General features: G+C 37.9%; 3 protein-coding genes and 2 long non-coding RNA genes across 7 annotated transcripts in view; 3 read left to right on the top strand and 2 right to left on the bottom strand.

Moving 5' to 3' along the window:
• Positions 1 to 1,836: 1,836 nt before the first annotated feature.
• Positions 1,837 to 10,528, top strand: LOC126917396 (acyl-CoA synthetase short-chain family member 3, mitochondrial). Its single transcript, XM_050724211.1, has 12 exons — positions 1,837 to 3,123; positions 5,563 to 5,728; positions 5,805 to 6,094; positions 6,365 to 6,461; positions 6,545 to 6,753; positions 7,239 to 7,467; positions 8,046 to 8,156; positions 8,225 to 8,424; positions 9,059 to 9,204; positions 9,328 to 9,550; positions 9,629 to 9,804; positions 9,966 to 10,528. Exons 1-12 carry the CDS (start codon positions 3,039 to 3,041, stop codon positions 10,059 to 10,061), a joined length of 2,028 nt encoding a protein of 675 aa, XP_050580168.1. The 5' UTR covers positions 1,837 to 3,038; the 3' UTR covers positions 10,062 to 10,528.
• On the bottom strand, positions 10,073 to 15,487 carry LOC126917401 (eukaryotic peptide chain release factor GTP-binding subunit ERF3A). The gene is made up of 7 exons (XM_050724225.1): positions 14,855 to 15,487; positions 13,730 to 13,917; positions 13,496 to 13,616; positions 12,950 to 13,412; positions 12,563 to 12,869; positions 12,039 to 12,471; positions 10,073 to 11,892 (listed from the first exon to the last, which is right to left on the bottom strand). The coding sequence occupies exons 1-7, from the start codon at positions 15,087 to 15,089 to the stop codon at positions 11,849 to 11,851; spliced, it is 1,791 nt and encodes a 596-aa protein (XP_050580182.1). The 5' UTR covers positions 15,090 to 15,487; the 3' UTR covers positions 10,073 to 11,848.
• A 2,210-nt stretch (positions 15,488 to 17,697) lies between these two features.
• LOC126917389 (tuftelin-interacting protein 11) lies at positions 17,698 to 21,200 on the top strand. Its single transcript, XM_050724188.1, has 8 exons — positions 17,698 to 18,035; positions 18,116 to 18,329; positions 18,417 to 18,594; positions 18,673 to 19,631; positions 19,737 to 19,933; positions 20,016 to 20,444; positions 20,529 to 20,686; positions 20,784 to 21,200. Exons 1-8 carry the CDS (start codon positions 17,927 to 17,929, stop codon positions 21,030 to 21,032), a joined length of 2,493 nt encoding a protein of 830 aa, XP_050580145.1. The 5' UTR covers positions 17,698 to 17,926; the 3' UTR covers positions 21,033 to 21,200.
• A 300-nt stretch (positions 21,201 to 21,500) lies between these two features.
• LOC126917428 (uncharacterized) lies at positions 21,501 to 23,710 on the top strand. The gene is made up of 2 exons (XR_007710939.1): positions 21,501 to 21,898; positions 22,161 to 23,710. It is a non-coding gene; the product is annotated as an uncharacterized LOC126917428 (long non-coding RNA).
• LOC126917424 (uncharacterized) overlaps positions 23,136 to 25,133 on the bottom strand; it is a 46,010-nt gene continuing 44,012 nt past the window's right edge. For all 3 annotated transcript variants that reach the window (XR_007710933.1, XR_007710934.1, XR_007710932.1), the window contains exon 3: positions 23,136 to 23,466. This is a non-coding gene — a long non-coding RNA (uncharacterized LOC126917424). The remainder of the gene's footprint in view (positions 23,467 to 25,133) is intronic.

Here is a 25,133-nt window from a genome sequence, read left to right as displayed (position 1 = left end):
AACGACGCGATAAAAGTCATAGAAATTACAGAGCGATAAAACGATAGGAAGCCTTAACGAGACTTTATGAGACACCGCAGAATTTTAATATCGTCCCTTCTAAATTGCCTTTTCGTTTGTTTTCCATCCATCTGTCGAGAATATCGTTTTATTCGTTAAATACGAAAGAAACGCATTGGCAAGAAGAGACGGTTTATTTCAATTTTTCGGCACGCACCCTCGCCACGTTAAATATCTTTCGTTGCGAAACTTGTATCTCAGACGTAGTCACCGAGTATAATAATTTATATCTCTTTCTCTATTTTTCCTTGGGCTTTTTCTACGTGTTTCTCTTGTTTTTAGAAAACGAACCACGCTTCTTGCTTGATGCGTTCTTTCTAAATATCCCGCGTGCGTGTTACAAAACGAAAGAAACCGCGTTGGAAAGTTAATGTCAGAAGAAAGACGTTGAAAGGAGTCTTTTCATCGATGAAATTTCGAATCCTAAAACCGCGAGCAACGTCGAAACAAACGCGTCAGAAGATTTTTACAACGAAACGCGAAGGAACGTATTTGACAGGAGCAAGGGACGAATATCGATATCGCCGATACGTAAGACGCGAGACACGTACGTTCAATCAAAGGAACAAACAAAAGATTTTCACGAAACGCTAAATACGAACGAATTATCGATTGATCGCGCGTAATAAAATAGCCATGGGGGTAAATACGAGAGGCTACGAGAGGTTGCTGTATAAACTTAATAAGCGAGATCGTGCTCCATAACGTCTGAAATATTCGCGAGAAAATACAGATAAGAAAGAGAAACAAGGAAATACGAGACGCGCGAGGAATGAAATGGAAACAACAGAGATGTCGATTTTCTCGTCAATCGCAATGTCTGTATAGTTCTTTACATGCCAGAACGGATATTCTTTCACGATTTTCCGATGTGTTCGACGGTGAAGGCGGAGTTCGAATCAAAGAACCGAGGGCCACTGAAGCAAAAAATACGAGATGAGATCTGTCCGCTTTCACTTTTTAGAGATCAAAGTTTACCGTGGCATCGTAATCTTCGCTAAAACAACGAAATTACGCTCGATAATGGTAAAACGACGAGGTATCGCGATACGAATATGCGTACAGTTGGCAACGATAATCTACGTACGCTCCTTAACACCTAATATCAAATATAAGACCATACGCCGGGAACGTTCACACTGCGAATCATTTTGACGCGTTAGGACGCCATATAATTTATTCGCTTTATTCAGAGGAAAAAAGGAGAACGGTTACACGTACCTGTTATATCTACGCGAAATTATAAACGCAACGGACGTAATATTGCGTTACGTAATATTATGTTCGTACATTTACGAACAATTAATTATATTCATAGGTTCTGCTTAAGTACCAATGATCGAGCCAAGTTCTTGCCGTTGAAAAGGTGAAACACATTATAATTCCCGATTTAATCGTATTTCTTTTAAATATCGCTTTAATATGTAAATATTATTATAGAATATAGAGGTAAAATGTGTTCGGCCGACTGTAGATAACGCGTGCGTATACGTACATATATATATGTAAGTGTATGTATAGGGACACGTGGGCGCGCGCGCACACACACGCAGGATAAAAAAAATGCCGAAAAACGTAAGCTTTTAAAGAGATCGATTCGAGTAAAAGAACGGAGAGGACATTTTCGAATAGCAGCACCGAAAATATCGACGTTATTAGATCGGAATAATAGATCGGTTGATTTGGTGAACGAGCTTCCTGTCTAAATTAAATGCAGCGACCCTCGGATCAAAATTCACCGGGGAAGTGGATTCAGAAAGTGAATAATACGAAATTCAAGACAATAACGATTATCGTTAGTTTCAGCTGGTATATCGTACGTGTGGCAACACTCTGTGGTTCCTCCTCGAACTCCATCGCAATTTTCATCCAGTGTATTTATTATTTGTGTACCGTTCTAACGCCAGGACTCTTCGGACAGTTCAAACTTACCCACCATGGTTTATATTTGTAACAAGAATCGGAAAGTTTAAGCGGATATACGTCAAGATTTTACGAGAGATTAGGGTTCGATCCGCGAACAAATTCGATAATTCGATCAACCAAGATACGTTAATTGGAAATTTTCATCTTGCTATCTCGATACTTTGACTTTAAACGTTTCGATTGCCCAAAATATTGGATAGTAGCCCGTGACGAGTTTCCGAGTTTTCCAAATATCGGAAGATTGATTTTACGAGTTCGCGGAACGGTAAAAGCGGTCGATTCGTCTTTATCCCTCAATTTTTCGTCCCAAGTATCCGTAGATATTTTCCCTTTCTTCGGTCGTTGAATCGGCGATAGCCGTGACAAAAGATAAAATAGAACGATAAAGGAAGAATGCCGTTCGTCGAACGCAGGATAATAGAATTTACCTAATTGTACCAATTTTAACGTCATCGTCGGTTACGCGATTTCTCACGAATCCGACTTAAAATTCCGTGTCTCGACGTATTTTGCTACTGTTATTCCTATTAACGCATTATATCACACATCGACGTTTACGTAACGTTCGACGTTTTATCACCGGACGCGTCTCGACACAAAGCAAGAAATATTATCGCGTTATTGTTTATCGCTTTGTCGAAATATGCCAAACCTTTGGCTGAAAATCATTATATACGTATACTAGGGCGAGAAACTAACGAGAACCTTATTTTCCACCGATCCACGATTCGACAGAGACCTATCAAAATCCAAGGGTGGAGGATTCTATGATTAGACGACGTATCGGTTTTGCCGTAATATAGTCGACCTCTTGTCGCTGTAACATTTGCCGAAGAAAAATCGCACGAAATACGTGTTTACCCATTTCCTGCCATAATCGTATTTTACGCGCGATAATCAGGGTATCGAGCGGTGGTGATTTAACGCGACTCGCGGCATATCCGTTCAACGATCCGATAGATCGTAAATCTATCAGGCTGGATCGTGGTGGGACTCAGCCTTCGAGTAGATAGAAAAGAGTCGCGCGTTTTAATTCGATTCTTCGTTCTCCGATGTCTCACGGTCAGATCTCGAGCGAGATGAGTTTCCAATCGTTGATCGCCAATTCGAAAGATCTACAAAACACCGATGGATCAGGTAAACGTCTCTTTTTCTAGCGTTTCGATCGAACGATAATTATTCGATCGAAGAATAATATTTGAGTTAACAATTTCGATTTAAAGAAATTTCTAAAGTGTCGCGCGACGAATCTCCGACAAAGAGGAGATAGAGGATAGAGAAAGCGGTAAAGGAGAAGGAACGTTCTTCTCATCGAGAACTCGCTATCGTCGTCGAACTAATTTTCTTCGGAAACTGGCTGTTTTTTCTAATAACTGACGCGCGTATTTGCCACGAGTTTTATCCGTAATTAGATTTCTCCGTGTTGGAACATTTTCGCTTACTGGTGCGATTAACGTCGACGCGGTAGGTGTAAGAGTTTCCGTTTCGCGCAACGTCGAAATTTCATTGTTAAGGAAGTCCACGGATAATACCCATTACTTTGATCAAATTATCCGACGCAGCTGCTATTTTCCAGATGCATTCGGAGCTACTAAACGTTGACGTATAATTAAATGCACAGAGCGGCGGATAGCGACAGGGGGCAAGGGGAGGGCAGAGAATTTCCATACGAAGGGCACTGTAAACAAAATTATGAAGCAGCTCGCGCGAACTTTCGGTACATTCGAATCCGATACTTTTTTTCATACATAGAACGAACGAATTTTCTCAAAAATGTATTGGTCGACGGTCGTTAACGCGAAACGGTTCGCATAAGAGAAGATCCAACCGAATATTTATGGTTATACGTGGATACGATGGTGTCCGTATATCCACCTACGCTGTTTGATTTAGAATTTCGTAAACCGTAGAGTTCGGTGCAAAGAAATCGTCGAATTTATCAAGCGGATAACGAGCCAAATGGCTCGCGTCGTCGAACGATATTCGGAATATCGAAAGATTGGCGTTGGCTAGATGGTCCGCTCGATCTCCATCCCACGGAGAATCTTTGAAACGAAACGAAAGAAACGAAAAACACGCGGTCGATTCCTACGACAGGATGCGATAAATTATTCGTAAGCGAATTAACGCAACGTACACGCGCTGCGGTTTCAAGACTTACGTACGGAACGGTAAAATAATGGAGAAAATATCAAGATCGTACGCTTGGAACTCGAATCGAAAGCGTTAATGAGAAGGAGGAAATACTTTTCTTATCACGCGATGGTTTCGAACAAGAGACGTTGCTTTCGTTGTACTTTAACGTAGAGCTCGGACGTACGACACGTACGATAAATATACAGCTCGTGAAATTCTAAATTATACATAGGTACAGCCGCCACGTATATTCGCTTTGCTTTTTCGAATGGCCAAGTCGAATGGACATCGATCGTCGAGAAAGGAATAAATTTTCGAGCTTTCGCGTTTTCGATTCTAAAACGTTTTTCTTTCGATTTCGTCGTATTCTTCCACCTATACGCGTTTGCAGCGTATCCGGTGAAATAAAAATTTCCTCCAGCAATGTTTACCCGATCGTGTAAATAAACGCGTCTCGTGGAACTAAGAAGAAGCTGTCTGAGAGTGAGGAACGCGTGTAGAGCGAAGGGAAGCTGGGGTATCGCGCTATCGGCAAGGTGAACGTAAAATTTCGATTATCTTAAGTAGCGTAAACAACGATACGTTAAGACTGTTTTCACACGACGTTCGTAATTCATGATACACACGGAAGTAGACACGCACACACGCGAGGGACGTGTTAAAGGGGCGCGGGCAGCATAGGAAATTACTATGAACTTGGTACCGACAACTTGCAATGAATTATTCATTGACGGAGGTAAAAAATATCGGTAAGACAGCGATACCAACACGCGACCTTTAAATATTCATGAAACGCGACCATATAACGCAGATTACAGAAGTCAACGTTATCCTTAACGCGTTGCGATACGATCTCGAAATTTGCGAAAGGCGGACGCTAGATGTTCTCGAATCGGGATCGCGATTACATTTTTTAATATGTCCGTTCGTAAGAAAATGATCGCTGAGCTCGCGAGATCTCAATTTCCATCTGCCCGAACAACTTTATGCCCATCGTGAGAGGCACGATAGCGTCGCGTTAAAACTCGTCCATTTAATTCCTAAGACATTTATTCCGATCTTCAAGAACGTATCGTACATGGCACGACACGTGCTTGATTTTAGCATTAAATCGCAGTTTCAATTTCCATTTGACGATCGATCGATACCGCGATTCTCTCCCTGTCTATGATATTCATCGGTCGATCGTTAAACGCGTACGTTTTTTTGTTTTTCTTTTTTTCCGATCCGATATAACGATCGACATTTATCGTACGCATTCAGTCCGTATGCGGTAGAGAAGGTTAATCGATACGATGCAAGAGCGTGGATAAGAAAATAACACGATTTATCGATAGCTCGTTCTTTCGGAATTGTTGCATCGCGTTGTTTTCTTATCGAAGAAAATAACTCGTGAGAAAAGATTTTCCCCTCGAAACCGTGCAACGTTTCTCTTCGTAGATTACATCGTCAATCCTCATCACATTCCCTGTCCGAGGTATGACGAAGCTTACAAGGAATCCTTGGAGAATCCTGAACGTTTTTGGGGAAAAGTCGCGCGGTGCATAGATTGGAGCAAACCTTGGGAGAAGGTGCTGGACGACTCTAAACAACCGTTTACGAAATGGTAAAAGCTGGCTTGTCCGTGATCTTGTATGCTCGACTTGGATCGTCGTTTAAATAAAAATATGTTCGTTCGGCAGGTTCGTCGGCGGAGAATTGAACGCCTGTTACAATGCGGTGGATCGACACGTTCTCGCTGGAAACGGGGACAAAGTGGCATTGATTCACGACAGCCCTCAAATATCAACGATTCGCAAAGTAACATACAACGAGCTTTTAGACAAAACGTCCTTGTTGGCTGGAGCGCTGGCCGATATGGGCGTGGGCAAGGGCGACGCGGTCATCGTCTACATGCCCTTGATTCCCGAAACTATAATAGCGATTTTGGCGACTACGCGACTTGGCGCGGTTCATTCTGTCGTATTTGGCGGTAAAGCTATTTCCAGATTCCTAAAAGTAACGCTCTCTACCATCTACGACGCGATCCAGTGTCGGACTGTCGGAATACGTCGACTCGTACTACTTGCGTTCGCGCTACGAACCGATCGTTCCACCTACGCACACTTTCTAAAAGAATGAAACCGTTTGCCTGATATTCGTAATATCGTGAACGATCGAAGGAGACTCCAGATCGTAACACGGGACGATTCGAAGGGCAACTCGCGAAGAAGTATATCATCTCATTGTCGTGTGTTTTCAGGATTCGCGGCGAACGAATTGGCCGTGAGAATAAATCACGCGAAGCCAAAGGTAGTGATCGCGGCCAGCTGTGGCCTGGAACCGTCGAAAATCGTCAAGTACGTTTGTTTACGTTCTCCGAAACGATAGAGCTTTGGAAAAATTCGCATTGGATAAACGAAGAAATTCACTTTACACGCAGATACACCGATATGTTAAACGGCGCTATGAAGATTATCACGGTAAAGAAGCCACGATGCATCGTATTTCAAAGAAGAAACATCTGGCAGAGTGCTCTTTTGGAAGATCAGTACGATTGGGACGACGTGATGGATAGATCGAAACCTCGTCCGTGTCAGCCCGTCGAGGCAAACGCACCATTGTACATTCTGTACACCTCGGGAACGACGGGTAACGTACCTTCTTCGTAGCTGTATCGTGTATTTTGGATGGTATGAAAAGATTTTCAGCTCGTAATCAGCTGTATCCAACTTCTCGAGCGGGTATTTACTCGGCGAGAAAGTAAAATCGATCGATCGTCTCTCTTTGTACGCGTTATATCGAAATATTCGTTTGGTTGTTCCGAATTGCTTTCGCGATATTGTTCCGTCGAAACTCATTAATCTCTAACTTCGAATCGTACGATGCGAATTTCATTTACCGCGAAACTTCGTACGCATAAAAATTCACATTATGCGTAGCAAAGTCGTTAAACGGTTAAATGAGCCAGCGACAAGTACTTTTAATTATATGCGCGATAGGTGCGCGTTTCGGAGGAAACGTTGCCCTTGAACGAAGCGCGTAAAGGATTTATCGGGAAAGCACATACGATAGAAACGATCAAATTCGTTTTACCCTGAATATCATACGAAGAAAATCAAACTGTTTCGCTAAAGGTCAACCGAAAGGAATTCTGAGATCGGTCGGTGGCCATTTGGTTGCCGTTTGTTGGACGATGAAAACAGTTTATGGTATGGACAAGGATTCCGTTTGGTGGGTGGCCTCGGATATGGGATGGGTGGTTGGACATTCTTACATTTGTTACGGACCTCTGCTCTATGGTGCCACCAGCGTAATGTACGAGGGAAAACCCGATAGGACACCGGATGCGGCGCAATACTTCAGGTTTAAACATTTAACGTGCATCTTATTTCGCGTTAACCCTTTGCGCTGCGAATTTTGTTTCAATTTCGTTACCAGCAAGCAGCTGCCAACGCTTTCGAGCGTTTTATTTGAAATTTACTTGAACCAAAAAATAAGACGATTTAAATAAATAAAGGTAGAAGGAAATTCGCTCGAATACCAGTTTTATCAGCACTACTGTTGTATTTTGTAATTTTTCGGTGCACGATGTATCTTGAAACAATTCGCAGAATGCGATCCTGCTTTTCTTTCGCACGTTTCAAAAAGAAAAGGCGGACACGAAAGAACGTCGAGTGGGACTCGACAAAGGAGCTGCTGAGATAAAAATCGACGTCGAGTCGCGCTCGACATAGCAGTGCAAAGGGTTAAAACACAACGATGTTATAAATTTCACGGTCCAGCTTCTATCAATCGTCAATTTCGTCTTTCGATCACAACCCGGTTGCCTGTTAATTGCCGTTTAACGCAATTGCTTCTAAACACGCTTGAAACGAAACGTTTCGCCCATCTGGCGTAATCCGGTCCAACAGAGTAGTCGCGACTCTATCGTTGTTTTACAGGGTGATCGATCAGCACGGTGTGAACGCGTTGTTTTGCGTGCCCACTGCGCTGCGCGTTATAAGACGCGTCGATCCGGATCTGTTGCTGGGTCGAAAATATTCCATGCAGTGGTACGTATTTTTACAAACCGACGTATAGTCGATACAGTGTCGGTGAAGCGCGCGTTTGCATTTTGTAGTTTGAAGACCGTGTTCGTTGCTGGAGAATTTTGCGACTACAAGACGAAAACGTGGGCAGAGAAAGCGTTCAAGGTACCGATTCTCAACAATTGGTGGCAATCGGAAACGGGACACCCTATTACGGCATTGTGTCTCGATTACGGGCACAATCCTGGTTTACCGAAATATAGTACCGGTCTTCCGATTCCCGGCTATCGCGGTAAGTTCCGTGCTTTAAAGCGGAGTAACGTTTCCAAGATTGGACCGAGCGATTCGAGTTTCTCGAAAAGTTGAAGGGATTACTTTGCTGGATGATAAACATGGCCTTTACGCTGTGTTCTAATTTGTGGGAAAAGCTCGAGTCGCTTGGTCCGATTGGGCGGATAGACCTAAAATTAAATTCATCGAGCCATGATTCTGTTAAACAGGTGAACATATTTAATTTGCCTAATTCCTTATATATATATATATATAAATATTATTTGTATTAAAACTTGTTTATGAAACAAAAAATATTACTAATTTAATCGTTATATTTAATCAAAATAAATTATAATTTTATATAATAATTTTGAAGTTAATCTAAATCTTTAAAACTCTTTGATATCAAATTATCAAATATTTATTAATAAAAATTATTCCTAAATCGATATTATTCATAAATTAGTAAAAAATTATATATTTAGATTTATAGTTTATCCCATAGATTTTTTACATAAAAATATGAAAAATTAATTTTCTATATATCATAATTATTTATTACGCAAAAACGTATTTATATATTTAACTTTTAAAAAAGTTACTCCGTTTTAACGAATATTGTACGAATACGAGTAAAAGTTCTTTTCACCTAGTCGACATACTGCGAGAAAACAGCAGCGAGGCGGAAGCGCGTGAATTAGGTAGAATCGCCATAAAATTACCATTACCGCCCGGCTGTATATCCACGCTGTACCAGGACGACGACAGATTCGAGGAGATATATTTCTCCACGTATCCGGTGAGTTCTATTCTTGATATCAGCAACTTGTCGCTTTGACCTTACGATCGGATTACGAAACACATACGTAAGTACGACGATGACATTTTACAAGGATTTAATGATTTAACCGATCAAATACAGGGTTACTACGACACCATGGATGTTGGCTATAAAGACGAATTCGGCTACGTTTATGTGATGGCACGCGACGATGACGTTATCAACGTTGCCGGCCACAGATTGTCCACCTCCGCCCTCGAGGACGTCGTGTTGGCTCATCCAGATATCGTAGACGCGGCTGTAGTCGGCGTTCCAGATCCCACTAAAGGAGAAGTACCTTTGTGTCTTTATATAATGAAAGAAGGTGAAGATTTTGGCTGAGAAAAATGTCTATATCGTGCGAATATACCTCGTTGACGATACCGTGTATCTGTCTCTGTAGAAGCGATGAGAAACGAAAAACAGATCAACGAGGAATTGGTGGCGCGAGTAAGGAACTTGATCGGTCCCATAGCATCTTTCAAAACAGCTGCAGCCGTTAGAGCGTTGCCTCGAACACGTTCGGGAAAATTGATTCGCAAATCTATCGCTAATTTAGCTCGATCGAAGCTAGTGAAGGTAAATTCGATGAAACGTACGAAGAGAAACGTGAGAAATTGGCGATAAGCAAACGACTTTGTCGGTTCGAATAATGAAATTGCATTTGCGTACGAGATAAGAATACATTATTTATTCATTCGTTAATCGTCGATGTAAAATATTTGTTCTTTTATTTGTAGATTTCAAGTACAGTGGAAGATGCATCGGTATACGACGAAATCAAGGAAGTACTTCGGAAACTCGGTTACGCTAAATTAGCACCGGATCCTCAATAATAATTAAGTAATTAAGCTTTTACCATTTTTATTATAAATGTTTCAATAATCATATATAAAATGTAATAAACCTACGTATGGCATATAGTTGACACGCATAGAAGAGCGTCTTGACAAAATCACACGTGGAAAAACTCGATTTGATAATTACTTTAGTGGATTGCACAAAAATTGTCGAGTTCGCCATAACAGTAAATAAACTCGAAATTTCAGCAACTTGTGTAATCTGTGTATCGCCGTTAGGCCTTTGCTGTAATTATCATTTACTTGGACAACGAATGTAATATACTTTAAATTATAAAAAATCATACGGCAACAGATATTTCGTATGATAGAAAAAGAAAACTATTTCTATTAAATATATCACCACCTTCCTTTCACCGTAATATGTTCCATGCTGTCGCTTCTACTTTGTATTACTGAAATTATGGTGAGTAAGAAAGAAAAAAAAAAAAAAAAATGAAAAATTACATTAGCATTTTTTTTAATGTATCGATCGTAATAATATTAACAATTTAAAAAATATAACAACCATAAAACACAAACTTTGCCGAACAATTTATAGGAATAAAATTAATTGCCTGCGAAATCTGTTTTGTTAGGAAACAGATCCGACACGAGATGTGAAATAAAGGATAATAATAAACGTAAAAAGTAAAAAGAATAGGACAAGAGATGTAGATACTTTAATATCTATAAAAATTAGCAGCAAAGAAAAAAGAAGCAGTAATACATGTAAAGAAAGCACTCACAAAATGTCTGCTTTGAAAATTCTCTATATTAACTTCCTTTCAGTTAAATCTCGACATTAATTTTCTTTTATCGCATATAACGCTATAAATCATCGAAACTTTTTTTCTGAAGAAGCACAGTGTAAGAATATCTGGTGTTATAGACACGTAATACATCGATACAATACACGAACCTTGGCGCCGTCAAACACCAATCGTATTAACAGAAACAGTACGTGCAAGAAAAAGCAAATCAATCATACACATGAAACCTCTTATCGAAATTAGTAGAGCACATTTTTGTTGCAAATTTCTTTTTAATGACAATGCAATAAGAAACGGTGTAATAGTAGTAATAATAATAATAATATTAATTTTATAATTATAAATTGTCGTGTAACACTATCTGGCAGATTTAATAAACTTCTGTATTTGTTTTTTTTTCTTTTTTTTAGTATCCTTTCGCTTCTTACCACCAATTTAATAATAATTATTCAATAATCATTATAATAATATTAATAATATTTTCCTTAGTTTTTATCTTGTAATTGTTATTCTCTTCTTTTACGTTCATTAATGTCTCTCACCTCAGAAGAATAAAAATATCGTGTTTTATAATATTAAGGAGACACTGTTTGTCATTTGATCATTAATTTATTTGTAATGAACTCAATATGAGTGCTGTGGTTCAGCTTACCTAATTAGAAGGAACACGCGCTCTTGAGTTTTTTAATGATTTTGTCTCCTTATTTATATAATCAAATCTATTTGCTTTTTTTTCTTTATCTCAGGTTATAAATACCCTCCCTCCCCCCTCCCCGTAACCCCAAACCCCGACCCAACTGTCTGTGCATACGATGTATGTGCTTTTCTTTGATGTAGAACTTTTTTTGCTTCTTGTGTAAGATGAGTGTATGTTACATTAACAGTAGTTCGCGAGTAATCACGCTAGTTCCGTTTTTTTCTCGTGCGTACTGTATTCGGCTTGCATCTCTTGTGTATTTCTCGTTATCAAAGTCGATTATTATCCCAATCTGTGGTCACAGTTGAGCAACTTTACTCCACCACCTTCAGCACCTTGCCAATTGCAATAGTCTTATCTAAAAGTAACAAGAAAGAACCAGTTAGAACTCGATCGTTGATAAGTAAGAAATCGTAATCCACTTGAAATGGAAACTTTTCAGATTTAAATACGTATACGCATACAAGCGCGCGCGCGCGCGCGCTTAAAACCCGTAACACTTACTTTCATCCCTAAGGGTGAAACGTCCCATCTGTGGAAATAGCTTAAATCTTTCAAGGCAAATGACACCTGCGCATTCGATTCTCATTATTGCCACTTGATCCTGTTTGACGAACCTCGGCCTGGTTTTACTTTTATCCCCAGTCTTTTTGTCGACCAAACAGATCAATGCTTTCACTCTAACTTCTTCCGCTGCACAATGAATGTGCATCACAGCACTATAGCCAGCGCAGATAATGCTCTTATGCTCCAAAATTACAACTTGAGCGTCGAACACTTTTCCCGTTTTTATCGGATTGTTACTGTCACAAAGAACAAATCCAGGGCTTACGTCTTCTTCTTCGATACCTTTTAATTTGATTTTCACGTTCTCACCAGGTCCAACCGATGTCACTTCTTCGTCATCTGACCACAACTGATCTACCGTCACTGCCGTCTAATAAAACGTAATAAAGTATAAAATATATTAGCACAAGTAGTCGATTCGATATTGAAATATATATCTTGTTAAAATAGAACAAGTATACCCTATTCGGCATAACAAGTAGCGATTGTCCCTTTTTAGCTTCTCCAGCCTCGACCTTTCCCATTACCACTGTTCCCATATCTTTATATTTATCAACGATTGGCATAATAAAAGGTCCGTTATTTTTACGATTAAGCGAAGGTAGAGAGTCGATGAAAGATATGAATGGTGGACCAGTGTACCATGTACAGAGATGTTCTGGTATCGGATCTTTCAAACCGTAACCAAGCTGTCCCGAGACTGGCATGAATGTAAGATCTTTAGCAGGATTAAATCCCAATTTACGGAGGTACGGCAATATTTTATCCCTAAATAATATAAATAAATTAATTTCTTATTCTAAACAAAACTATCGTATCTTAAGTTTACGATATATTATACAACATACCTGCATTCGTTATATCTTCTTTCATCCCACTCTACGGTTGGGTCATCCATCTTATTCACTAGCACAACCAGATGTTTAACACCAGCAGTTTTAGCCAGCATCGCATGTTCCCTTGTTTGACCGCCTCTATCGAAACCGGTTTCGAACTCTCCTTTTCGCGCAGAAATAACTAATACCGCGAGATCAGCTTGTGCAGCTCCGCCAATCATATTAGGTACAAAACTCTTATGACCAGGCGCATCTAAAATTGTGAAATGCTTTCGTTCAGTTTCAAAATACGCTCTACCGACTTCCACCGTCTTCCCTTTCTCTCGTTCTTCTTGGTTTGTATCTAGAGCCCAACTCAGATACCACGTTTCTCTACTTCTCTCCTTTGCTTCTCTTTCGTACTTTTCTAAAGTTCTTTTATCAACCATTCCTGTCAATGCCATAATCTGGCCTCCGATCGTTGATTTTCCTGCATCTATAATACAAATCAAAATGGAGTCGATGCTGATTGAAATATATTCTTACATATCTTAACTTGCTAATAGAATTCTTACGTACCAACGTGTCCAATAAAAACAACATTAACATGTTCTTTTTTACTCTTCGTATCCTCTGTTACTTTAACAGGCTTTTTCTTAGGGATTTTAACAACCATTTCTTCATCCTCTTCGTTTTCAGCCTAAAAACGAAAAAACAAAAAATTCTACGTAATTTTCTGGTAAAAGGAGTTTTTTAAACGATAAACCAAAGTCTAAGAAAGAACTTATTATATACGTAAAAGCTTCGGCGTACTTCTTCATTTTCAGGAGTTAAAAGAGGATCACCATCTACCGCTGCTTCTTCCCATGAATCAGCTGGTTGATGTTCCGGGCTAGTATTCATTTGATCGGTAACATTCGGAGGTGGAGCCCCTCCTCCAGCAGGTGGTTCCTCCACGCGATTACCCACTGGATCTGGTAGAACTACTGGCGTAGTATTACCTAATAAACATACACAAACTTGTAATAAAAGGAAAATTTTCCTATCAAAGCAGAAACAAAGAAATGCTCATTAACAGTTTATAAACCAGAAGAATGTCAAAAGAATTTTCTATGGCTTATTATTATTCTACGTTTCCGTGTCATCTTGTATAATCATCTTATTTCCATAAATGTTTATGAACCATCTTAATGTAATAAGTCATTTCCTCTGCTAATATTTATCTATCGGCTGTGAAAATAGATTCATCAAAAATAATACATTGTTATAATATAAAGTTATGTAAAACATTTGAAAACATTATCATATTGTATTGGAAATATTATCTCGATATTCATATATCATATTTAATAATAATCAAAAGATACATCTTCTCGTCTCAAAATATAAATAAACCAATAAATTTAATATTTCTTTTTACTTTACTCTAGTATATTTTCTTATCAATCTGACACACTTTTATTCAAGGAATATTACAATTTGTATACAAATATTTTGATCTGTATTAATGCTATTATATAAACAAAATTATTACAGTATACATATCTAATTCCTAACTTCATGTCCTTAATTGCTGTACAAATAAATGCTTTGAATTTAGCATCAGTTTAATTATTGCACAATGTTGGGTTAATATTAAATATATGTATTGTGTGTAACTTGTCTCTTCCCAAAAAGCAGCAATTTGGTAATGTCAACTTACAATAAGAAGACAGACATTAAACTAAACCCAGAAATCATCCATCATCTTTCATTAACAAATATATGAAAGATAGGAATCAGTATACGAGTAAAGTAATGGGGGTTAGCCGCAGCAGTTACATTACAGATGACTTACAATAACAAGAACCTTACATGCTTTCTTTTTATATTAATAGCCTGTACGTTTGTTTGGAGGGACATAATTGATGGTTAATCGAATTTTATTTCAAAACTAACCATGATGTATTTCAGGAGGCATAGTTACAGAATTCATCATGACAGCAACATTGCAAGAACTGTCGGCCGTATTACTGTTCTGCGGTGAAGAATTAATGCAGAAAGAAGGCACGAATTCCGCAGCATTTACATTCAGAGTGGAAAATTTGCTTTCGATGGACTTATCCTGTGGTGGACCGATGTCTCCGTTATCCGCCTGCTGTTCCCATGAATCTGGTGCTACACTGTTCGCCATATTTATTAAGAGTTCAATAGTTGAACCGACCTCGTAGATTAATCGAACACGGAAATCACGCTACGCTACGTGCAGGGTTTCGATTAAACCGCGATTACAATTGGGACGGGGTTTAAAAAAATAATTATTTATGATATCCGCGCAACACCGTACACGCGTATCGGTACCCCGCGTGCGACCCCCGTGGTCTGTTTCGTTGTTCTACTTCGCCGGAACTGCAAACATCAAAACACCAACTTTCAACTCGAGAACGTTCCGTCGTTTTACCGCATTTAACCGGATTACCGTTGTTACAAAATCGAAAAGATAATACGCGTCACGAACTTATGACCAGTACAACAAATGACGTTCTAATATTTAAGCCCGCGATTTTGCTAAAATATCTCTAGTCATACGATAATGTTGGTACCACCAAATTCCATTTATTACGCGTTCCACGACCGTATGAATTTAGATCACCCAGCAGTAGCAGGATTGCCAATAGAATTAAGAGCGAAATTTAAACTCGTTTTATGTACGGACGTGTTACGTTAGCGCGCGTACAACACCACGTAATATAGTCACATCAATCCGAATTTAATGTATTTGCATTTGCGTGTTGCACTATCGCGTAAAATTGTCTCTAATATGCTTGTATCAATTTAGCTCCGATAATTGTATTTTCAGACGCTGATGCGAATTCTCAACTAAGTATCTGTTAATATCACGAACTTTGAACGAGATTAACACTCAAGATGGAAGTAAGCAAAGATGTGGAGTATGTTTAGTTTTTTTTTTTTTTTTTGCACTCTTTAGTGTACACAAATACATACAAGATGTAAAGTTAATTTAGTTACACTAACACAAGTAACACAGAGTATGACTGTCGTATGACTTCGTTAATACTCCCTTAAGATCCTTATATAACAACTTTTCCCTCCTCGGTTTTCCTTCTTATTATAGTTTTTATGGGATGGGAATCTATTATTTCAAATCTTGTAATTGTGTACTCTCGTGGGCGCATATCCTCTAGTATTCCTGATTCATACCAGATGTTTACTTTAGACCTGACCCATTGGACCGTTGGGGTGTTTGTTACTCTCTTAATGAGGTCCGCATCGTAAAGTTTACAATTTAGGAAATAGGAAATTCGGACTTTCCCAAAAAAAGGTAGATGTGCGTCAGAGCCACAAACCGAGGGTCGCTCAAAATCTCGAACAGACGCCTTGTATAAATTAGAACTCTTTTTATATTTTATATTATTAACGCTAAACCTACCATCGGGGATCAAATTGACCGCTCTCGAACTCCTACACAAATTTAACCATATTTAAATTTTATCGTATCGCTTCATAATTTCTGACTTTTTCTAAAACCTGCATACGATATATTTTTCGCTATTTGCTTTTAGTTTGCTCTTTTATTTTCTGAGAAAAATTTGTACTCTGCCTTGTCTACCGTGAACAATTATTTTGACTGCCCGACAAAATATGTTAGTTATTTTTAAAATAAATATAATCAGTACAAAGAGAAGGCTATCTCAAGGTCAAATGATAAACAAAATCAGTAATAACAAATAATAACGTCTGTTACATTCGTAATATTGTCATAAAACATAATCCATTCCTCGATCAAGATGACCAGCTGTCAAGACGTATCAACTCAGACCCATAATAATCCTAAGCAACGGCCATAAAATTTAGCATTTTCAGTCCATTGTTACAAACATTTTAAAATTCACGAAATTTCTTAGGGTTATTGATCATTGCGATAAAATACGGGAAAAGCTTTCCCAACTTCACCCTCGAGTAACCTTTGGTGGAGAACGGCCAATACTTATCGATATTATTATATTGACCATATTCTTACTTGCTATTGTCCTTTCGACTACGATGCATCTCAGTTCGTTGATCAATTATTCGACATCTAAACTTGCATCTCTAAAACTCAGACAGAAAGCATCTCAGAGCGTTTTGTGTAAAGTTGTTCTAAAAGGAAAAGCAATTCTTGTGAATTTTTTTTCCGCCTAGACGAATAAAGCGGTTTCCTAAAACGCTTCAGCCTTCCCCCACCCACGAAGACGAATATTCGACAGCCAATGCAGAACTTTAACTTAACCATTTGAATCAGCTTGGATGACCGAGGAAGAAAGGAAGAAATATCATAGACAAGGACAGATTTGGACTTGAATCATTCTTTGACTTCTTCGAAGATTTATCGCTGTGTTTATCAAGTCCGAACGTACCAACAGAACGCAAATACATAATTGTAAAAGTCTTGAAAAAGTTTCTTAATTTGTAATTGAGTTAATAAATTTTAAATTATTCCTATTAATTTCCAAATAATTCAATAGTTTTCAATTCTAATCTAATCTTAAACGAAGAGTCCTAGATACACCAAAGCGGTTCAGTGGGCATTCGAACCAACTTTAAAGTTCCCAGATCTCATAAAACGTGCGGGTATCAAACCACGAATAGCTGTGCACCAAACCACTGCGTGCACCAAACTAAACGTAGCATATACATATGGACATATATGTGATACACCGTATTAATATTTTGTTACTCCAATAAGGCCCGCATGCCCTCCATGATATTTCTTTTCAGCTCGCTACTATACGTTGGCAGCACTGCTATACACGATCAACTGAACACTATTCAATTTTGTGAGAGTAAAACACAACATAACCTTTAATGTTTGATAGTTACATTATCGTTTTGCTTTATTTCTATATTTCAAACAAACATAAATTTATTTAAAATATAAATTTGATATAATAACAATCATTAAAAACTTATTTAATACATATAAGTTTTTATCAAATTTATACAGACAGAATATTAATAAACGTTAGAAATATGTCGGAAGACGAAGTAGAAAGCTTTGAAATCACGGATTACGACCTTGAGAATGAATTTAATATTAATCGTCCAAGGCGTAAATTATCAAAAAAACAACAAATGCTTGGTTAGTTCTTTGTTTTAATAATTATTACGTCTATGCAGTATAATATTAAACTCATATTTTTTTCATATTTCATATTTCAGGTATTTGGGGCGATGATAGCGACGAAGATGAATTATCCGCTAGACCATCGTTTAAAACATTTGATAAAGGACCAAAGAATTATACGACTCCTGTAAATTTTGTAGCAGGAGGTATACAACAAGCTGGGAAACCTAAAGAGGAAACAGAGGACAAAGATGACGATGAAAGCGACAACGAGAGTAAATCACAAAAAGAATTTCCAAATAGTTCCAGGTAAACTTTAGATAGTAAGACTTATTTATTTCATTTTATAATATTGATACAAGTATTCTAATCGGTAAACTTTCTTTTCGCCAATAGTTCTGAAGATGAGAAGCCGAGTTCTGTGCATCAACGTACGTCGTTTTCGCTAAATACAGATGGGGATATCGCAGGTTTACGTAAAAAGAAGCATAAAGTAAATCCCTTATTAATGCAAAGTGGGATGGGAAGTTGGGAAGTCTATACAAAAGGTATTGGTGCCAAGTTGTTGCTACAGGTATATATAAAACAATAATTATTTTGTTGATACTCCTGTACAGATATACTTATATCTGCTGTTCTGTTCATTATTTAGATGGGTTTTGAACCTGGAAAAGGATTGGGTAAACAGTTACAAGGTATAAGCGCGCCAGTTGAAGCACATCTGAGAAAAGGTAGAGGTGCGATTGGTGCTTACGGACCAGAAAAAGGTCCTAAAGTTCCAGAAAAGAAGAAAGACGAAGAAATAGATGAAGGGAAAGACCCCAAAGCTAAGTTATCACAGTGGAGGAAAGGAGATGGAAATACTGCTAAGAAAAAAGTAAATTATATATATCGAAGTGTTGATCAAGTTTTGGAAGATGGTAAATTGAAACCTAACAAAAAGGTAAGAATAGCCAACGAGATGAGTAGGGTTAAAGTTATAGATATGACTGGACCGGAACAAAGAATTCTCAGTGGATATCATGCTATAGCTGGGGGTCAACAGCGACCCGACGAAAACGTCGTAGTTACCGATAAAAAGTCCAAAGTTAATTTTGCATTGCCAGAACTTCAGCATAATTTAAATATACTTGTGGATATGTGTGAACAAGATATTATACAAAACGATAGAAGGACGCGGCATCTAAGCGATAGAGTAATAGCGCTAGAGGCAGAGAAGAGAAACTTGTCTAAAGTTATAGATCAACACGGTCAGTTAATAGATACGTTAGAAAACGTTCTTGCAATCGTGGACAGATTGATGGATGAAACAAATCAATTAACGTTACAAGAAACTGCGGACGCTTTTAAAGATTTGCAAGATAAATATTACGAGGAATATAAAATGTACGAACTCGGTGAATTAGCTAGCAGTTTTGTTAGTCCAAAAATAAAAGATTGTTTAATTAGTTGGAATCCATTGATGCAACCAAAACAATGTATTAAATTATTCGATCAATGGAAAAGTATCTTAGAGAGTGGTACCACCACCACTCTTCAATCAAGAACTATGCACCCGTATGATCATCTTGTTTGGAATTCGTGGATGCCATCAATCAGAGGTGCTATACAGTAAGTGGTTTGTTTTACAGAAAATTCGGTCGTTAACATACTTCAGTAGTACTATGTATATGTATATTTACCATACTTTTTTTTTTTTTTTTTTTTTTTTTTAAGACAGTGGACATGTAGGCAGCCAGAACCACTAATTGAATTAATAGAACATTGGATCCCATTACTTCCAAATTGGATATTAGAAAATATTTTAGATATGCTAGTTCTCCCCAAACTTACCTTGGAAGTAGAAGAATGGAATCCCCTTACTGATACAGTGCCTATTCACACATGGATTCATCCTTGGTTACCACTTTTACGTACGTATACATACAAAAATTTACCATTAGTTATACGAAAACACAAAGAAACTATTTCAATAACGTTATATTATTATTATAGGAAATCGTTTAGATACTTTAATATATCCAATAATACGACGTAAATTAGGATCTGCATTGGGTGGTTGGCATCCGTCCGACAGGTCTGCCAGATTAATGTTACAACCATGGTCTAATGTTTTCGCAAAAGGAGATATGGAAGCCTTTCTAGTGAAAAATATTATCCCAAAATTGCAAATAGCACTTTCAGAATTTGTTATAAATCCCCATCAGCAACATTTAGATCAATGGAACTGGGTATATGAATGGAAGGACTTACTTCCATCTCATATAATGGCAGGCCTGTTGGATAAATTCTTCTTCCCTAAATGGTTACAAGTTTTGGCCTTGTGGCTAAATCATTCTCCTAACTATGATCAAGTTACAAATTGGTATATGGGATGGAAAAGTATGTTGAGTGAAAAAATATTGGCCGAACCATTGATAAAAGGTGTGTGTTCAGGATAAAAAATATTGAATTTCCTCTAAACAAACAAAGTCATCAATTTATACTCATACGCTTATTGACTTACAGAACATTTTAAAAAAGCGTTAGAAATAATGAATAGGGCAGTTTCCGTGCCACAGAGTCATCAACCGGGTGCAATGGAACAAGTTTCCTATTTAACGAGCTTAGAAAGAAGTCAACCTACTATGTCACAAATGCCTTCAACAGCTCAACCAAGAATGGAGGTACGATTTAGTTTTACCTACCTATAATAAAGTGAGATAACTATATTACCGATATTATGTTAACTTCGATTATAATATTACGTTCTTTCCTTTGCAGAGACTTGCCGAAGCAGTTAGGACAGCATCGCAAATACCTCACGGTTTCAAAGACCTTGTTCAAAAGAAGTGCGAGGAAAAAGGTATATTGTTTATGCCAATACCGAATCGCTATAGGGAAGCAAAACAAGTTTATAAAGTTGGTAATGTCCAAGCTTATATAGATGGAAATGTTTTATTCGTTTGTCACAATGGTATGAATTGGTTGCCAACACATCTAAATGCGTTACTAGACATGTCTGAACTTTAGGAATAATCGTAATCTTAATATAGTATACAATTAATATTTAACGGATGTATATAATTATTTTTCTTGTATATATGTTGCAAAATATCTTAAAAGATATAACGCTGAAAGGATTGTATTAGATCAAGTACAATATAATGAATAAAATAAAATCATTTTTTTATATTTAAATTTATTATATTTCTTTATAAACCCTTTCTTATTTATCGTTATTTATATCTGATTTACTTTTATTTTTTACATAAGAAAATTGGATTTCCTGAAAAGTTTGAAATTACATTTATGTCGTCACATGTTCAAGTACGAAATGAGTAATCAACACAGTATAATAATAGCAAATATTCAAATGCTTAAAGAAGAAATTATATTTAAACTTCTTGGAATGATAAGACTTTTCTTCTAGCCAACAAACACGAACCTCTCTGCTCTCTGTCCTTGTATAGCTTTACTTAGTCAATGGCATTACGGCTACAAGACGTTGTACCGTGCGAGCAGAGAACATCTCTTTTCTTCGATGGTACTCCCGGCATTCACGTTTCACGAATGCAGTCCCGCGTTCGCGAATGTTTGTCTTATTGACCACTTCTGTTCGAAGCGGTCGAAGTCGAACGCGTGTAGGCGCCCCTGGTTATCCTACTACCGAGACGCAGCTATAAAACTCCTCAATATGGAAAGTTGCACGTGATCCTGCGGAGTCGTACGTATGTACCTACAGAGTCGCCCAATAGGCACCGTGTATCAACCACTACGATGTGTGCCGGTCTTGTGTATCAACCATGGGCGCCACCATGCGCGAGGTACATGGATTTCCAGACTTATTGTTAGCTGCCCCATAGGCCATAAGGTCACTACGTGATCGACGTTACTACGTATGTATGCACTCACGTGTGATGATCCTTTAAATAAGTATAAACAGATTTTATAAAATTACATACGTGTTACAGATGTATGCACCCTAGTAAAAATGAATTGCATATTTTATATAATAATTTGCACATGATAAATAAATAATATATTATTCTGCAAGACTTAATTCTCGACTATCTCGTATCAAAAGGAAATAAAAATAAACGAATTGTTCAAAATTATCTTGATTTTATCAAATTTGTATAGTTTTATTATACGTTTCAGATATCTCTGGTCGCAGCTGAAACAAAAAGCAACTGAAACGATTTTGAGTTCGTAGTTCGTTTTAACAACCCTAAGAGAAAATAAATATATATCGTAAAGAATTAATAAATAAAGTGAAAGAATACTTAAACAGCACAGTGATGTTACATCTTTGAACAATCGATTAATTTCGATCGGACTATTATAATCTCTGAAATAATCTCGACTCTTCCCTTTCCGATCATCGTAAATACATTTTCACATTTTCGCATAGCAATTACGACAAGTGCATTCGCAGGTGCGACAAACTGAATATGCAATACGTAGTTGGAACCATAAGTGAAATCAAAGCTATTTTTGTATTCCTCCAATGAACCATGAGTTGGACTCTAGGTGACGCCTATGGCACCACTACCAACGAGTTTGCGTCTCATACTCATACACGTAGAAGACTGGTCCTGTAAGAGGATGGACATCTCTCGCCTACACGCCTAGCAGATCCGTGCTCTCGGGTGTCGAGAAAATTTGCATTGGACCGGAGTGTGTCTGCCTAGTAACTGGCTGGCTTTGCTGCAACGGACTCGTACGGCCGGATTCGTGAAACGGTCCCTGCACTCTCTTTCTCTCGTTCTTTCATTGTGTGTGTGTCCATGATACGTGCATACGTGCACGCGAGCACTTGTCGAACTGTCTGCCAGATCTTAACGTCTATCGTACGAGAGACAGTCGAGGTGAAGTTGTCGCCTCGCGAAGGGAAATATTGGGCCGGCGATCGTTCTCGTTCGAAAAATAAAATAGCACGTACAGAGAAAGAATGAATCGCGTGTGCATCGTCGGACATTCTTCGAAGCGCTTGTAATATTTTTGAAGTCGCAGGTATTGTCATGCCGTCTTCGAGCGACGTGTCGAAGAGTTCAACTTTTTACGCTTTTACCTGACATTGTCACATTATAAATTCCAAATATCGTGACCTGATGTATGATTCTAGGTTAACAATTATTTCAAAAATTTGAAGTCTTTATTATATTTGCTGGGAAATAAGTTTGAATCTAAGTAAAAAACCAACTTAAAATATATTATCGAACCGAGGTATCCGATGGGTTATGAATAATATGTACTGCATTCTCTTAGGATTAATGCGGATTCAATTTGAAGGAAGCGAGGTTACTTGAGCGAGGCAACCACTTAATGGCAGCACCATTCAGGTTGCGCCATCGTATCGCGGTGAATGAAGTCTCCTTGATAACAGGTGAAAGAGTAAGCCAGCATCACGACTCGCCGCGTTCTCAGTCGTGATGCTTTTACGTTCTTCGAGGATCAAAGTTTCCTGGAACAGAGAGTAATTGCGTTTCACTTACGATTTATGCGTAAGTGATTTCACTCGCATCATCCTTTACCGGAAAATTTGTATATGCGTATACAAAGTTTGTCCTCTTTCCATTGTTTATAACGAAACTTTGTCTATCTAATATATCTAAGGATATACGGTACATTCCTTAATTTTTATAGAAACGATAAGAAATTAAATAAAACATGACATTCGATAACTGCGACTGCAGTTTTATAGTAAACTTATTTTCTTTTTTGCCGCTTGAAACAATCCGATTTACAAATCGGACTCGTAAGATAATTCTAAGGTTGATTTAAGCATTCCGCTCATTTTCTATTCCTAATCGTTTAGTCATGTAACAATTACTAACAGTTGCGTTACGATCTCTAGTAAGATCAGTTGATAATTAACTTCTTTCGCGATAAATTTGCAATTTTAGATGTAAATTAATCTATGAAAACAATCGTGTGCTCGTAGATATTTACTAGTATGTATGTACACACTATGTACATTGAGTAGAACCGATCTAGATGCGAGGGAATTTTGAACGTAACGTGCGATAGATCGATTATTTAGGTATTAATGTCGTGGCAAATACGAGCAACGTTTAAATAGTTCCTAGAGAGGTCGACGGCCTGCAATAGATAGTATGTACATATATACATTCGTAGACATATGTATGTTTTCAGCAAAACGTGATCGCGCCCAAACATTCCAATCCCACGCAAATCGCTATCCCTAAGTCCCTCCACGAAATACCAAGTACATATTCATAGAGACAGCAAAACGTCAGAACAATTTAGCGATCGTTCGGTTGGATTGGCCGCAATATTGTTCCTAAATAGGTAGAAAGATATTTTTAATACCGAAACTAGCTCTGCGACATCGATCGTTCATTCGAAACGTTTTCGGATCCAAAAAAGGTGCAAAATGTATTGGTGTAAAGGTGTAAAGGATATTAATTGTGGATGGTTCAATATTCGATTGTAATCCGAGTCTTGAAGATAAATCAATTGCAATTGTTGTCTTAGGTTATATTATAGAAACACTGTCTTGTCTATTGTCAAATGTTGGTTAATGAGGTTATGAATAACCACGGGACAAAGCATGGATATAGTTACATTTTCTTCAGAACGAAGTACCACCGTAGCAGAGAATAATAGTATAGGTAACGGTGATATAATAACGATAGTGATTACGCGTCTAGTTCGTCACCGACAGAATTACAAACTCGAAATTTGCGTGTCGTCCATTTTCTAAACCGACCGATTAGTCTTATATAACGTATGGATAAATTCGGTGGATGATTTACACGACTAACTATTTCAAGGAATTAACAGACGCGTGACTTATCGTCACGTCGATCGTGGGTGTTGCGACGAGATTCGAGGACAGAGAGATTTATAAGATCTATACATTCTCGAATTGCCAAAAAGAACATATAGTACTATTGTGGTACGAATAGCGTAATAAATCTATCGTACATAGTGATTTCCAAGATATTCCTCGAATAAATTGAAAGCCGTTCTTAACCTATACAGAGCTACTTCAGTTTGCAATTCTATTTATTTTTATTAGAAAATTCGTGCGATTCTCGTTCATATTACGTTTCCTTACCGCAACTGCTATGTCATAAATCATGAAAATTTGAAATCGTATAAAAC

The sequence above is a fragment of the Bombus affinis genome, chromosome 6 (genome assembly GCF_024516045.1).
Source record: "Bombus affinis isolate iyBomAffi1 chromosome 6, iyBomAffi1.2, whole genome shotgun sequence".
Lineage (NCBI taxonomy): Eukaryota > Metazoa > Arthropoda > Insecta > Hymenoptera > Apidae > Bombus > Bombus affinis.
The sequence above is the reverse complement of the archived record's forward strand: the minus strand, read 5'-3'. Positions and strand labels throughout refer to the sequence as shown.

Excerpts from the sequence above, each read along its gene's own strand:
- LOC126917389 (XM_050724188.1), top strand. The coding sequence starts at position 17,927 with ATGTCGGAAGACGAAGTAGAAAGCTTTGAAATCACGGATTACGACCTT. Across the intron at positions 18,595-18,672 it reads GTGCCAAGTTGTTGCTACAG|ATGGGTTTTGAACCTGGAAA; the intron begins GTATATATAAAA and ends TTCATTATTTAG. Across the intron at positions 19,934-20,015 it reads TCCTTGGTTACCACTTTTAC|GAAATCGTTTAGATACTTTA; the intron begins GTACGTATACAT and ends TTATTATTATAG.
- LOC126917396 (XM_050724211.1), top strand. The coding sequence starts at position 3,039 with ATGTCTCACGGTCAGATCTCGAGCGAGATGAGTTTCCAATCGTTGATC. Across the intron at positions 3,124-5,562 it reads ACAAAACACCGATGGATCAG|ATTACATCGTCAATCCTCAT; the intron begins GTAAACGTCTCT and ends TTCTCTTCGTAG. Across the intron at positions 8,425-9,058 it reads TCCGATTCCCGGCTATCGCG|TCGACATACTGCGAGAAAAC; the intron begins GTAAGTTCCGTG and ends CTTTTCACCTAG.
- LOC126917401 (XM_050724225.1), bottom strand. The coding sequence starts at position 15,089 with ATGGCGAACAGTGTAGCACCAGATTCATGGGAACAGCAGGCGGATAAC. Across the intron at positions 12,870-12,949 it reads AGAAGATATAACGAATGCAG|GGATAAAATATTGCCGTACC; the intron begins GTATGTTGTATA and ends TATATTATTTAG. Across the intron at positions 12,472-12,562 it reads TACTTGTTATGCCGAATAGG|ACGGCAGTGACGGTAGATCA; the intron begins GTATACTTGTTC and ends ACGTTTTATTAG.